Below are 16645 nucleotides of genomic sequence, written 5' to 3'. Positions count from 1 at the left end.
GGAAGATCCGATATAAATGTACAGAAACTATCCCAGTCAGCCATAGTGTATCGATATACTGTACGATGGAGAGGTATGTCTGAGGACTTATTACATTTCATTTTTATCTTAATTGATACAACTGAGTGGTCGGAAGATCCAAGAGGAGACAGAACGGAAACTGAACATAGTTCAGGGCAAGTTGTGAGAAAAAGGTCTAGGAGACTTGCATACTGGCCGTCATTGTCGGGCACATGGGTGGGTTCATGAACAATCTGAGTGAGGTCATAAGCAATGGAGAAATCATGACAGAATCTCCCCTCATCATCGGTCTTGTTTGAGTGGGTCAACCATTCCACATTGTGAACATTGAAGTCTCCACATACGTGAATGTTAGCTGAAGGATATGCTGATAGAACTTGGTCAATTTTCTCAGATATGCTTTTAAAGATAGTAACTCCGCTGTTATGGGGGTGATAGAGAGTAAATATAAATGTCGTAGTGTGAGCTAGGGCTACTCGGAAGCACATATAGGGTAAGTTAGGATCTTCTCTGGAGATGTCCCTACCACATGGAAAGCCATCTTTTATATAAGCACATATTCCATGCCAATCTTGGGATTCAGATTTGGAAGTTAGGTTAGAGTATCCTTTAATTACGAACTCATTTAGGGAAATAGTCTGTCCAATTCCAGTTTCGCTTAAAAATAAAAGGTCTGGTTTAGTCTCCTGTAATTGGGCTTCAACCTCTGGAAGGTTAGAACGTAGACCCCTGATGTTGAAGGAGACATGATAGTGGGGGTCTACGTTGGAAGTTTCAGATCCGGGTTTAATCGTGTATTTTTTATTGAAACTTGTCATGATGGAATTTTGGAGTTTGTGGACTAGGTCGTCAGACTTGCTTAGAGCAGGACAGAGAGGGGAACAAAGAGAGAAAAGTAACAAAGAATTTTTTTTTTTTTTTTTTTTTTTTGTAGCACATAAGGTGGGGCCTCTCGATGCCATACTAGTGGGTAATTACCCACTAGTATGGCATCGAGAGGCCCCACCAGGGACTACTGCATGGTCCAGAATCCATTCACCAAATGGCAATACAGCAGCCCCAGTACTTTGCGCCTGCTGATAGGACAGCCTCCTTAGTGGTTAATCCAAGGTTTGGGTCCCTGACTATCAGGCGGATAACGTCAGCCCAGATAAAACGTTTACCTCCAGCACCCTTACTAGTGACATGGCTACAAGGATAGACATAGAACAGAAAATTTCCGCCATCTCTATCGACTGTTCATGCAAAATACTGCCAACCTAGAATACAGCTTTTTCTTCTCCCTTTGTCAGAAAAATCACTCATTAAAAAAATGAGGACTGAGTGACAAATAAAGAGAAGCGAGAGTAACAGGAGCTGCCGACAATGCTTCCACAAAACGTTCTCTACTCTCCTTTAAAAAAAAAAAAAAAAAAAAAAAAGAAAAATCTATTAAGTATTGTACTTAATAAAAGTCCAACTGGCGTGTTTTTTAAAGGGAACGTATGGTGATAGATTCACCTCTCACGAATTAACAATGAATACAATTTCCTAATCTGTTCATGCAATCAACATGGTAGATATAATAAACATTTATGACGAGAAAACGCTATCATTAAATAAAACAATCAGGAGATAAAAATATAAATTAAGTACTGAAATAGAATGTAGTTATTAATATTAGAAATTAAACATAAAAATTAAAATACACTTATCTCGAACACGCATTCGTCTCCAGAGTGCAAACTGATTAGAAAAGACTTTTAACTTTAATATCAGCGTCCCAAAAGACTTTTTCTTTTTTTTTAATTAACCGTTAAAACAAAAACGTGATCGCTTTCTGAATTTTTGCGAGTGACGTTTAAGAAATTGCGATATAAAAGAACAGCGAGGGGGGGGGGGTCTTCTGAAATTCAACTAGTACCGTTATAAGTAACTTGAATGAGGATTGAACTCTGGTCTCCTGGCTTAGTTAACGCTAACCATTATTCTGTATAAGCTGGTACATGTGAAAATAACCTATAAATTATTATGAGTATTCTCGATTCTATAATAAAGACCAATGTGTGTTTATATATCCACCTAATTTAAAAAGTAAAATCTGTTAGAAGAAACATTGAAAGCAAATAGAAGATCTGATCACTCTCTACCCCCCCCCCCGCTTCCAAACTAAAATGTATTAGAAAAAATTCTTCACTCTATTTCCATAACGGTATAGCATATCAATCCCTCACAGTAACAAATAATGCTGCCATCACTTTTGTTTTTATGTATTAGGCTAATACTCCTGGTGTTGGTTAGCGTGACATGGCCTTTGGGCCAAGATCAAAGTGTAGCATCTGTTCCAGCAGATACTGCAAGCAAAGACCATATGTGGGGGAAACCCCACATATAAGACCTTGGTCAATGTAGGGGGCAACCATTCATACCAATTGTCACTATCCAGCTCCCCTACTCCCGGGGGAGTTGGTCCCCATTTCCCCTTCACTCCTCACATTAAAAATCGGCCTTGTGCCTAATTTGCTCTGTAGGGGAGCAAATAAATACCTGGTTAATATCGCATCATTGACTTTGGGCTATTTTCTCAGGATGCTAGTATTGACAAAGTCCCCCCCCCAACCCCGAAGAAGACTGATGCTGAATTGTCTCTGTTGACTGGACCATACCTCTCCATGTTGTGTTAATTTATCAGAAGTGCGGAGTGAGGTCGATCAGAGAATTGGTTGTCAACTTAAAAGTGAGGAACGCATAAAAACAAAATTGACAGATAAGGTATCGATAACACTAAAAACTATTTATAACCCTTATCCCTGAGTGGCTTCCGGACCTTGATAAGTGGTGATCACTGTAAAAAAAAAAAAAAAAAAAAACTAGTTAAGAAAATAAAAGTATATATTTCTGTAAAACTTCTAGTTATAATTAATACTGTTTTTTGGGGTTTTTTTTAGAGTGGGGGGGGGAGGTAGCAGTTAATACCTTTGTGCTTCTGAACCGACTTTGCATTGCAACTTCGACTCACTAACTTTACTAGACAGTTGGTGGTTAAGGGTTTTAGATGAAACGGACCAAAAACGTTTTTCTCCTCCAGACAGAGAAAAGCAATTTTTTCAAGGTAGCAACAACGGCAGTAATTTCTTTAACTTAAGAAATTGAACTCCGAATTCAAATTCTAAACAAGAAAATTGAACAAATTGGAAATCGTTGCACCTTATATTACATGGCAAGGTAAGCTGGCGTTGTCCGGCCAAGTTCTACTTACCTTGCTTAGTAAGCAATTATGTTGCTTACTCAATCATCAAAATTTACCTCTTTGGTAGCTTTTCTTTTATCAATCATTTATCTGTAACTTTACCACAACCTATGGGTATTCTATGCATCCTGTCATCTCTTGTGCATGGAACCTACCTTGATTATTCGACATGTCACCATTTAAACAATGACAACCAGCCAACAGGATCAACCTCAAACATGTCCATTTGTTGCTGTTGTAAGAATGGGACTGCATTGTCTGAAAACAATAATTTTTCAACCTTTTCTGATTTTGATTTTTGGTCCCATTGTAACCTATATGGATTCTTATCAAATCAATCTTTCTCAGTTCTCTGTAGGATTTTTTTTTTTTACATAGACATCACCGCTTATCAAGGCCCAGAGGCCACTCGAGGATAAGGGTTAAAGAGTGTACAGTAGAAATTGGACAATATAGTAACCGTTAGTAATGGAGATTCGGTAAATTTGTTAACTTACATGGAACGGCTCATCAAAAACTTGTTTACATTAGACTTGGAGACAACCATATTGTAGTCAACAGAAAAACGGAAGACACTTTGTTACAATGAGGCCTATCTTCCTTTTTTTCTTTCTGTATGAATTGATACATTTTTTGTTATTTTAATTTTCAGTTTCAGACATTCTCTTTTATTTCTTTTTTAACTTGATCGATTGTAACTTTATATATATACTAGCAGCATTACCTGGCCTTGCTCAGGAGGTTGCTTTGATGTGTTTTTTTTATGCTCATTTTGATCTGTATCTTTGTTATTTCCCATATTTTTTTTTAATCCTAAAATCATTTTAATAAATTTCGGTTATATTGACACCTTACTGATCAACATAGCCCCCCACACAGTGGATGCAACGTGCCAGCAACAATCCAATTTCTCTGATTTGTCCTCTTAGCAGCTATTCTTCCAGCTCAAAACCAACTACTTTGGCAAGGCTTTAGGGGCCATGATTTCTGGAATCATACGCGAAAGAAACCACAGGATCAACATCTATCTATTCGTTGTAAGAATTTATGTGGTTGTCACTGTATAGTTCTACAATTAGTCAACTGTCGAAAAATTCCTTATCTTATGTTGCTGGGCATACTAATTGTGCTTGGCTGTTGGGGCCTATGTTTTGTTAAACTGACATATAAGAAACCTCTGAATCACGTTTTCACTAAATATGTGTGTAGACTGTTTTGAAATTTCTTCAGGATCAGTTGCTTGTCAATAATAAAGTTTAATTAAAGTACCATAATATTCCAGTTTTATATTGCAAAAATAATAGATATTTTAAAAATACACACATGTAAATTTTCCAATCTTATAAATAAACTTCTTTTCAATTAACAAAAAAAACATTAAAAAATTTAAATGTGGGTTTGAACCTACAGACCATATAAACAAAAAATAATGCATCAATTTTCAAATCTTATAAAATTCTTTCAGTTACTGAAAAAAAAGATTATGTGTGTAGTTTGAACCTACAGACCACGTTATGCAAAAAAAAAACCTATCAACTTACCCACAGTAGAATTTTCACAGCCCATTGTTCTATCATTGTTGTTAAGCGACGACATGGAAAAAATGGCTTTACCAATGATAGATGAATTAAAATAATGGTTTTGATTATTGGTAATTATCGGGGGGGGGGGGTATCCTGAGACAAAACTTGACTAAGATCACTCCCAGACTCTCAGATTATAGACTAAAGTTCTATAAATTTTAAAGATCTGTTCAGCCGTTTTGGAATCTATTAGGAACAAACTCACACAGACACACAGCGACAAAGTTGCATTTATATAATTACAATAATATATATATATATATATATATATATATATATATATATATATGAATCTCACGGGTAAGGAATTCATTTTATAACATCAATAGGCTAGTCAAATTAATTAAGAATAGGAAACTAGATCTAATATCTACAACATGTCTTAAGATTAAGGGAGGTGGTGTTTGATCAACACTGCTGGGGAGCCATGATTTAATATATTGTTTTGTTTTTAAATCCCCGAAACAGTGTTTCATGGTAAACAACCGATGATCCCTTAAATTACCATTGGTACTATAGTGAATTCGAGAGAGCAAGATGATGCAGTGATTGCAGGTTATGTTTTCTAACGAATGATAAAAAATAAAAATTAAACTACAAAGTTGGTATCAGTGTAACTCCATGTCTAAAATTTAGAGAAAAAAAAGATATTCTTTGAGAAGCAAATGGTCATATGATTTAATATCATCAAGAAGTAAGCACTATTTTTAATGTTATCATGCATTAACACAACCCCTCAAAATAAGTTAGCGTTTGTTCAAATTGAAAGATGTTAACTCCAGATTTATTTTATGCTTCTTAACTGTTGTCATTTCTCTATAAAGAAAGAGGGTGGAAGAAGCTTAGTTTTAGTAGTGCTCTGGAGGCATCCTTAATTTTATATTTTTCACTTTTGGCTTGCAAAAAAACAAAAAAAAAACAAAAAAGAATTTCTCTATGGTGTGGTGGGAGTGGGGGAGTGAAACTTCACATTATTCAACATCTTTTATTTAGTTTTTATGACTCCGGGTAACACCGGGTATCCTTGCTATTTGCTAGTATAAATATTAGTGTAAACATTGGAGAAGCATATTTTTTTTTTTTTTTTTTTTTTGTCATTTTTGACGGAGGGCTTATACTTGTTAGACAATGTTTCTGAAATGAAATATTGTCATATTTTTTTCTGGCTATTTTTCTCATCTTGGTTGAAATTATTTTTCACAGCGTTTTAGTTGTACTCTCTGGCTTTTTTCAGATGCCTTTTGTTGGATGAAAAATATGAAAAACAATAATTAGAAAAGTAAGGGCAGATAATCCTAGACTTAGAAATAATAATAATAATAATAATAACTAATAAATTACAATACAAACATAGAACATGCAGTACAAATATATGTAAAAAAACAAACTAATATGATGCATTATGTTTATAAATCCTAACAAATCATCCTAGATTGTCCTACTGGGCACATGGCCCAGTGGATATAAGCGTTTGTTCAGTGGTAAATAAACTTTAGAAAAAAAATTAAGGATACATGATAATCTAAAAGGCACATAATTTAGAATGTAAGCAGTGGATTCAATAAAGGATTTGATTAAAAAAAAAATCTCAGAAGGTTAGTATGGTTACTGAATACAACAAAATGTACCTGGAGAAGGCCAGAGAGTAAACAGTCGAAACTAGAGTATTTTTTATTATTAAATTCGATTGGTGTTTAATACAAAAGCATCTTTGAAAACATTTGTAATACTATTAATAACTTGATGAAATGTTTTTTTTTCTTTTTTAAACAGACAGAACTTTAAGCCGAGATTGGAGTTATGGTGTGTAAAAACAAAACCGTTTTCAATTATCAACCTTAAAATTTTTACCCTCTTTACATCTATAAAACCATCCAGTTTATTCTCTTTCCATTTCAACCTTTCATTTCCGACTAAAAAGCTTTTTTTGGGATGGTGATCAATTTGTGCAATAATTGTGTCCGTCATCATTCATCATCATCTCTTACCTTGCTGATACCTAGTCCACAAAATAATGGTCTCGCATTCACTTCTTGGAACTCTGGATCAGAGCACTGAGGACTAACAGATCACCATCAGTAAAATTTAGATTTAAAAAAAAAAAAAAAAAAAAAAAAAAGCAATTATCTCAATTCTCATTGGGTGATAAGCATTACCTAAAATACTTGTGGCAAATAATGTTAATCTTAGTACATCTGGTGGGAAAAAAAATTACTCTTTAGGGATGCCATTAAATAAAAGTTGGCACTATCTGCTTTGAAACATCCTTTGCAACTGGCGGAACGAAATAAGTCTGCCCATTTCTAAAGAAATGGCTTCAACATTGATTTCAACCCTCCCCCCCACACACACACTATAGCGAATGTTTTCAACACCGTTTTAGAGGAATATGTAAATTTACTAACAGAAACCATCAGTGATGGCAAATGCCATTATAGAATAATATATGACAAAGCCGTTGGGTTCTTTGATCATCGTCTGAGAGTCGGTTGACTCTATCAGAAAGATAATCTAACAATCAAAACCATTAAGGTTTCAAAGATGTGCTCAAAATGAGAGAAGGTCGGACTATGCCTGACAACATTAAAAGCTGTGTTAACTTGACTGTTGGATATTTGCAACTGAAACTTGGTTGATAAGCTAGACGTAAACTGAATTGCATAAAAAGATTGGATATTTTTGACGTTTCCATAAAGGACATTTGTTTTTGTTTTTTTTTTGTTAGGAATAATCTGCAAATGTATAGTATCATTCTCACTAAATTTTACGTTCTCAAGTCTAATAGTTTATACGTAGTTAGAAGACCTGCATACATGTTTCTCCTATTAGTATAGAGAATGAAGCAAGAATAGTGTTTCCTGTACATTGGCATTCCTATAGTGTTGCTGCCCATGTTGGCAGACACCTGAAGAAGGCTTTAGAGTAAAGTTGCTGAAGCATGATTATAAAATAAATAGAACTAAATATATTCAACTAGATTTCTAATTCTGAGAGGAGTACATGATTGACATAACATCACAACTCATGGAATCAGCTGTTGTGAACATCCGTAGACTAATACATTTTGTAACACTAAGAACTAATGTTTTTTCTAGCAGGCGGTAAAATAGGAACTTGTATTCAAGTAATCGTATACAGTAATTACAAATCCATTGCAATAACTATTGTTTTGGCATCAAACAGTTTCAAAAGCATTGATTTACCTTAAAAATAGACTAGGAGAACAAAAACTGCAAAATGACATCAGTTCTCCTATTACCCCAGCATTGCCTCTGGTTGCTTTGGATCTCTTCTCATAATGAGACTTAAGTCTGCTGAATCAGCAGGAGCATCTGTATCCGAAGTGGCACTCACCCTATGGAAGGAGGAAGTTTCATGGGAATATAAAATTAACAACCGGTCTCAAGTTGTTTGTATATTCTCACCAGGAGAGCTTACAATATTAGGTTTTTGCAGTTCTTGCAGAGAGGTGTCAACATCCTACTATAAGCAGTGCCTAGTATTCCCAAAAGGTCACATATTTTAGTACTGGCCACTCAAGATCTCTTAACTTTGGTGATGTAATGAGAAACAGTGTTAATGTAATTTCTAAGAGTATGGTTGGATATTGAGAAATCATAGCTTCATTATGAATTCCTAACCATGCAGGCCCCCCCCCCTTTTTTTTTTTTTATCTGGATATGAATGTTCTCTGACAGAGTTTATTTGCCCTATTACACCATTTTTATATTTATGGAAATCTTTTGAAGAAAATTTAAGATAAATGACAAGTTTAATTTTGTTTTTCATCTTCATTCTCCACCTTTTCTTTCTCTTCTTTTCCCCTTTTTTGCTCTTCTACCAAAACTCTCCCCTCCTACATTTATGCATGCCCTTTTTTTAAATGGTGGCCTTTTCATTCCCTATTTTCATCTTCATCTTCCCAATTTCTTTTCAGTCTTGTCTTAAAGGGTTTTTACTGGCTAAATGTATTTTCTCATGTTGAGGGCTAAAAAAATGATTTGGTAGTTCACAGATTGGACGACCCACCCTCTAACTGGGAGGAGTTAAACAGACATCTGAAGGTCTCTGTAGTTTTATTTTATTTTTTTTGTACCTTTTAGTTACAATACCACAATAAAAATTATTCAGCATTGTTTTTAATGCTTACAAAATATTTAAAAAATTACTCATGTACTTAAATTTTTTTTTTTTTGAAAATCACAATGATGTTAAATTTGTAACTTGTATTTCTTAGATAATTTTTTTCTAATATATTGTATATATATATTAAGTCAGCTGAATTTTTGACTTTGGACCTAAATAGTATTGCACTTGACAGTTTGATGATGACGAGCGATTTAATCCTTTTTATCTTTTTACAGACATATTATGCATTTTGCTTCAGTTTATGAAAAAATAATTATTCCGGTCCAGAAAATTGGTAAAATGGAGAAATTTTCCAATAACCTAAAACAAAATGGTCTATGATAATAATAATAATAATAAACAGCTGCTTAATAATATAAAACAAATCAACAGAAAGATTTAATTTCATAAAATGTAAGGAAGATAACTCTGATTTTATTATGAATGACAAAATAGGAGTTGTCTTCCCCTACATATTCACAAAAATGGTGATTAAAAATATCATATTGGTTATTTTTGTTTGGTGGAATTTCTTTGTGACCAAATCTTTGATTGTCATGAATTAAATGATTAAAGATGACGATTGTATAAAATGTCATGCTCTGCATCTCCTGCCATATTATCTCTATTACAACTTATTAGTGAAGTGTATTTTGAATTTCTCATGATGAAGAGTTGAAAGCAAACATTTGGATTTTTTTTTTTTTTAACTATTTGTTATTTAGTTGCTTTCTTAGTCTTGCGGCAGAGAGGTAAAGCTTTCAGATTATGGATGCATAAGTTGAATCATCATAACAATGCAATTTGCAATATCCTCTGATACATTTGGATGAAATAAAAAAAAATTGGAGGCATTTTTAAAAAAATAGGAGGCATTTTTTTTTTTTTTTTTTTACACAGTGGTCACCACTTATCAAGGCCCGGAAGCCACTCAGGGATAAGGGTTATTGTAAGTACAGTATGTTAGTGTGGATATTTAAAGTGTCTACTTAAGGAGGCAGTTCATCAGGAATTTGTTTACGTTGGACTTGAAGACCTCCAAGTTGTAGTCAGGAGGGAAGCAGGCAGACGGAACAGAGTTCCACAGGCGTGCAGTTCTAAGAAAGAAGCTTTGTTCATGGAATCTACATTTTGATTTAGGCATAGATAAAGAGTGGGGAAAGTTTTTGACAGTGAATTTAGCTAGACGGGTGTTTTTTGTAAAAGATTGGTGAGGGGAGACCAGAGATTGGAGTTCAGACGAGCACCTGCCATGGAAATAACGATAAAACAAAGATAGGCTTGCAACGTCTCTTCTGTGGGAAAGAGGTTGCAGAGACGAGAAAAGGGCATCCCCCCACTAAGCCACAAAGTCTATTTTGTACTCTGTCAAGGCATGATAGGCTGTTTTTAGCAGCTCCTGCCCAGATATGGCAACAGTATTCCATCCTTGGACGTACTTGGCTTTTATATAGATAGAGAATTGCATCAGTAGTGAGATATCTTCTGGAGCGGTAGAAGGATCCCACCATCTTTCCAGCGACCTTGGCAACAGACTTGATGCACGTGTTCCATTTCAGATCAGGAGTGAAGGTCAAGCTCATTACTTTTTAAACGAGCCTCATAAGTTTAAAACATAGGAAATAGTATTAAGTTCAAATTATATTATTTTGTAGTTTGCAGAGATAAACAAGTTGTTTGTCAAGAGATCAAATAAGAAATGAAATATTTACCAGAATAAAATCAGCCCTTGATCATGTTGAAACTTGATGACCTGTAGAGGTTATAATTGATCTCTTTTATCAGACAAATTGTAGTGTTAAGCTCAGTGTGTGTGTGCAGACTGTTGTAACTACATTATACGTGACGTGTGTGGATTAGGTAGAAATTTATACAAAAAGAATCAAGGTTAATATATCAAAGGAATTGAAACAAAAGGAGTCTTAATATCTCAATTTCTTAGAAATGATGTTTGGTTTAACTGGCAATAACTGAATTTAATTTCAATTTTCAACACTCATAGAGTATCAGGCATAAGCGAAAATTGCAGTTCCAAATAAATTAGCAGGAAAACTGTTGTGGTCCTGGTTAGGGGTCACAATATTAAGGTGAAAGAGTCCCGGTGTTCAGTATGAGCCGTTAAACTGCATGTATGCTCTTCACTCGAGAGCAAAAATGTCTGGCTGACATAGAGCCAAATGGGCCCATATTATGATGAATATAAAAGTTTCAACTACGCCAGAACATTTACACAGCAGGCAAAAATAGGCATCTGCAGCAAAAATTAAGAAAAATGATTAAGTAGAATATTTATTCAAAATAAAAATCAGTTTTGTATTTTGCTGATCCGCCATTGGTAAGAGCTGAAATACCTGTAAAGTAAGGGGAGACAAACCAGTTTGTCATTTAACAAAGTGATAAGGAATGGCGGATCAGCAAAATAGGATAAAACTGGTATTTATTTTTAATTAAAATTCTACTCAATGAATTTTCCTAATTTTGTGAGCATTGTACATAAATATAACAAAGAATTTTTACTTAGGATACGATTTTCATCTGTGTTCCATACTGTATAAGCACTCAATCTTCAGATCTTTTAGGTCATAATGAATGAAAACTATGACACTATCTCTTATACAGGTTTAATCAGCTTCCTCCAAAGAAAAGAGTTTCGTGGAAATAGGAAATTCAACAACGGTTCCATCATATGTATATCTCCATTAGGAAAGATGATGTTAAGTTTATGCAACTCTTGCAGGGAATGGTCAACGTTCCCCTCCACACATTGTGTATATATATATATACTGACCCGGCTCAATTTGCTTAATCTTGGTGATCTAGCGAGGACAAGTGTGTCAAGATGATTATGCTTTATCTCAGTTTGATATGAAGTTCTAGTTGATCTGACAGGGTCATCTTGTTGTTTCAGTCATCTTGGTGCACCTGAAGAACTATCTGTAATGCATTTCCAAAGTAAATAAGAACGTTAATGCTATAAGATATGCAACATTATGCTTATAAGTCTGTGTCACTTTACAAATATGAAAATCTGATAATTAATATAAATATCTTTTAGATGATAAAATAAAAAAAATCAGTTCTATTTATATCTTCACAGACATCATCATCATCAGGAATATAAACAGTATTTTATTAAAATTAACTCTTAAAATTATTAGCTATAAATATTTGGTATCCTTATTTTACTAACTTATTGTTTTGGATATTAAAGCTTTAGATTAATTAGTCAATTGTATACTATATCGTAAGTAGGTATCTAAGTGTGGGTTTAGTGAAAGTGTTTCTGTGGAAGGAACTAGATTCGACCTTGGCATGCCCAGGTTGTCAGTTTGTGTTATCAAACCACTCAGCCACCGTCACTTGTCATTATCAAATGCCACACAGCCATGGACACTTTTGTGGTTACACTCTGTTAAGTTTGACCTTGTGTCACACTCTGCCCTTGTGGCGAGAAAAGTAGATGGACTACAGTCAAACTAAAAAAATATACAAGAAATTCACATCTTCTACTATGTATAGTGAGCGAGAAGCATGTCCGCCTATCCTTGTCACAGTGCAAGAGCACAAACAATTGGGTTTATTTAACTAACATATCACATGTGGCATTTTCTCTCACTTGTATAAACAAATGTATATATTTCATATATACATTTGCTTTGACAAAAGAAAGTGTATATATGAAATATATACACTTTCTTTGACAAAACAAAATGATTTATTTATCTGAGTGTTTATTTTGTTGAGGTTATTCATTTCAACTTAATACAAAAAAAAAAAAAAAAAATGAACAACAATATAATGATTGATAAACACTTTCCAAAATATATTTTCTGTTTCTGAATAAAAATTATTTCTGTTCATTATGATGAAATAAAACAAATCCATATGTTGTATTTAAAAAATTGTTATTTTCATTTGGGAAAAAAAGAATGTGAATAAAATAAGCATTGAAATCTTAGTATTGTAAAAGGAAACAAAAAAAATCATTTTCTGAGGAAGGTCGGTGTATGACCATTATATTTAATTTATATTGTTTTTTGTTTATTGAAAAGTAAAACAAAATCTTTTCACCCAGAATTTATTTTCTAAAATGATTTTTTATATTTTCGATGTAGAAATATTGACTCTGTTTTCTACTACATACGTCACCGGTGTGCTTTCTACACAAAATTTAGGCATTAATGACTGTGTCCCTTTAACACAAGGAGTAATCGGCTATCATCAGCATGCATTATTATAACTTAACAATGACTGAAAAGAAAAAAATCTGAGGAAGGCCGAAGTCAGTTGAAATATTTGATTGATTTTTTTTTTTTTTTTATTAAAAAATAAATATTTTAGTTTCGAATTTGATTTCAAAAATGATTTCTTATAATTGCCCCCCCCCCAAAAAAAAACCATTTAAACCTATTCTGCTGATCCTGTTTCCTTAAAGAAGGTTATAGAAAGCAATCGAAATGTTATTTTCAATAGAAAAAAATAAAAAGACACACTAATGAAAATAGATGAAATAACTTATAAAATATTAAGACTTTTTTATTATTTACTAGCAGGATTTGTGTCTCGGTGCCGCTTGGAAATAATTGAGAAAACCAAAGAAGCTCCTTAAAATTATTTTTTTATGTATATAGTCACATGGAATATGTGTATATTGTTTGGCATGTGGTTATTGAAATGAATGGCTCTCGTCTTGAGGAGGCTCCATTTTTTGACAAGCTTCTAGGTCTGACCATTAGTTCTGATCTGAAATGGAACACATACATCAAGTTCATTGCCAGGTTCGCTGGAAAAATGGTTGGATCATTCTATCGCTTCAGCATTAAATAACCCGAAAAGAGTTGATATGTCGTAAAACAAAAACAACCAACCAACCATTCTATTGCTCCAGTAGATATCTCACTGCCGATGCAATTCTCTACCTGTATTAAAGCCAAGTATGTCCAAGGATGAATACTGTTACTACATCAAAGACCCTATCCTGCCTTGAAAGAATTCAAAACCGACTTTGTAGCCTTATTGGAGATGCCCTTTTCTCTTCCCTACAACCACTTTCCCACAGAAGAGATGTTGCTAATCTGCCTCTGCTCTATCGTTATTTTCATGGCAAGTGTTCATCTTAGCTCCAATCTATGGTCCCCCCTTGCCAAACTTTCATGAAAAACGCTCCTCTAGCTAAAATCACTATCAATAATTTCCTCCACTCTTTATCTGTATCTAAAACCAAACATAGATTCCATGAACAAAACTTCTTTCTTAGAACTTCCCCTCTGTGGAACTCTGTTCTGTTTGCCTGCTTTCCAGCTGACTACAATATGGCCATCTTCAAGTCCTACATAAACAAATTCTTTATGAGCCGTTTCCTTAAGTAATCCAATTTGCCAAATTTCCACTACTAACGGTTATTACGCTATTATCCCAATATATACTGTGCACTCATTAACCCTTATCCTTGAGTCGCCTCTGGGCTTTGTGGAGGTGACTCTGTTGTAAAAGAAAAAAGTTAACATTGGAAATTATTCAGACTGGAAATTTTGTTTCGACCATAAATGTCCATCCACTATCTATAGCAGAAAAAATATTCATAAAAAGAACTGTTATATTGAAATGAAAAACTAATAACTGGAAACAATACAAACAGATAGTGAACTAATGTTATCTATATAAATAAAACAGATGTTTGTATGTATGTGTGTGTCTGTGTGAAAATATTTAAACCGATAAACTCATAAACTACTGGTAATATAACACTGAAATTAACAGAAAATAGCAATAGTACACCAAGGATGGTTTATAATGAGTGAAATCTTTGTTTGGATGGATGTAGAACACATACAGAAATGTTGGAAAGCTGAAATATAAAATGTTCATTTCAACTTGCCGACATATTTCTGTTACTTTTGCGCATGTGCAAATTCATTTGTAGCTTGAAGTGGTTTCATTTTAAAAAAGAAATTTAAGTTTATAAAAGGCAGAACAATGCAAAGATGGGACAAATAGATTCAAGCTTAAACAACTTAACATATGATGTGGTGGAACCAGCTATGTCAGTTCACTTTTATTAATTCAATTCATGTGGTTGTGTATGTATAATCATACATATATACATATGCTTCTTTTTGTTCAATATGTTACATCTAGGATGTTCTTATATTAGTCAGTCAACTTGTGTGTCCATGATGCTATATTTCGGGATGTCTTCCCTTCATCAGGTGTGTGTTTTACTTTCAGATATGCATGGTGGGTTTTATTACAGATGGAACAGGTTTGCAGAAATTAGAACGTCATTTCTGTTTCAAATGCATAATTTATTAATATCATGTTTTGTTTGTTTTTTTTTAATATTTAGCCTTAATTACTTATGTTTTTATTATTGACTAGTCTTTATTCCTTTATTTGATTTTATTTAGTTTATATTTTCTGTGTTTCTATTTTATTTTCTGCGGTTCTCTTAGGATCGTTGGCCGTTTTGCTTTTTTCCATTTATATTTTTTACTATTAATATCTACCATGTTTTGGAACTCAGCATTATTTAGCTTTTAATTGATATATAACCTTAATTACTTCTCTTTTATTATTAGCTAATCTTTATTCATTTATTCATTATTTTCTTCTGTTGTTTTTAATTTTCTGTGGTTCTTATGATCTTTAGCTGTTTTTACGTTTTTATAGTCTTAACTTCTGCTTTCTGTATAATGAAGAAAAGACCCTTCTGATTAATACATACATAATTCTAGTTTAATCTTTAAGACTTTACATAAAAAACTAATTACTTTGAAATGATTCTTTTTCAGAATGGTTATATATTCAATAAAATGTTATGATCAAAATATATTTTCTAATCTTTATTATGAACATATTTTTTTTTAAATGAGTTTATATAATAAAAAATGTATTTTAAGTTTATGCATAGTATTTTTTACTTTTAAATGTTTTTTTTTAATATCTTGTAATGAAAACATTTTTAGTCTTTACATTGAAATGTTTTCTAAAGTTTACAAGAAAAATATTGTTAAATTGGTTTTATAGAGCTTGAATCATCATAAATCTATCGTGATGATGGGCTAATATTATTGGGAAAGTTGTGGCATCAACAATTTACCCCTCCCTTTTCCCCTGATATTGGCACATGCTCAATTGTCTGCAATAGATATTATTTCGGCATTACATAATTTAAAACAGGTCGATTTGCCACAAAATATGTCAATTGTGTCAATCAATAAATCGTCTACAATAATTGTGTATTAACATTAAATCTGTATATTAATATGTAAAGTTATCTTATCAGATTTTCATATACAACTTACATTTGACAAATCAATGTTTGATTCTGACTAGCAATGTCTTATTTTTGCATTTCTTTATATTAAAAATATATAATTCACTTCAAGTTCTCTATGAAAATAATTATTTTGACAAAGAAGATTATTACAATGGAGACAATTTTGCATAATGACTTCAAAATGTTCAATACAAGGGAGATAATTTCTATTTTAAAAGTAAAAATATGACATCTGGATTCTGTGTCATCATCTCTCACATATATATGACTGCTGAGAGGGTGCACTGGCTAAGAAGTATAAAAATAAAGTAACTCAAAAGGAAAACACAGACTCTAACTCTTTCTATAAATATTAGTTGCACTCTGTGTGTGACACCATCAATCCTTTACACGCTAAGGTCCACA

General features: G+C 33.1%; 1 protein-coding gene across 7 annotated transcripts in view; it reads left to right on the top strand.

Annotated features, from left to right (window-relative positions):
- The window catches only part of LOC145284444 (RAB11-binding protein RELCH homolog), a 2006047-nt gene that overhangs the window by 26199 nt on the left and 1963203 nt on the right, over positions 1-16645 (top strand). For 3 of the 7 annotated variants that reach the window (XM_080133260.1, XM_080133258.1, XM_080133264.1), the window contains exon 2: positions 6607-6636. The exons of the other annotated variants lie outside the window; for them this stretch is intronic. In XM_080133260.1, coding sequence (XP_079989386.1) covers positions 6607-6636 — 30 coding nt within the window. The remainder of the gene's footprint in view (positions 1-6606; positions 6637-16645) is intronic. 7 annotated transcript variants of the gene reach the window in all.

The sequence above is a fragment of the Euprymna scolopes genome, chromosome 9, assembly GCF_053919585.1.
Source record: "Euprymna scolopes isolate OS-2025 chromosome 9, ASM5391958v1, whole genome shotgun sequence".
Lineage (NCBI taxonomy): Eukaryota > Metazoa > Mollusca > Cephalopoda > Sepiida > Sepiolidae > Euprymna > Euprymna scolopes.
Note: the sequence above shows the minus strand (reverse complement) of the source record. Positions and strands in the feature narration are given on the sequence as shown.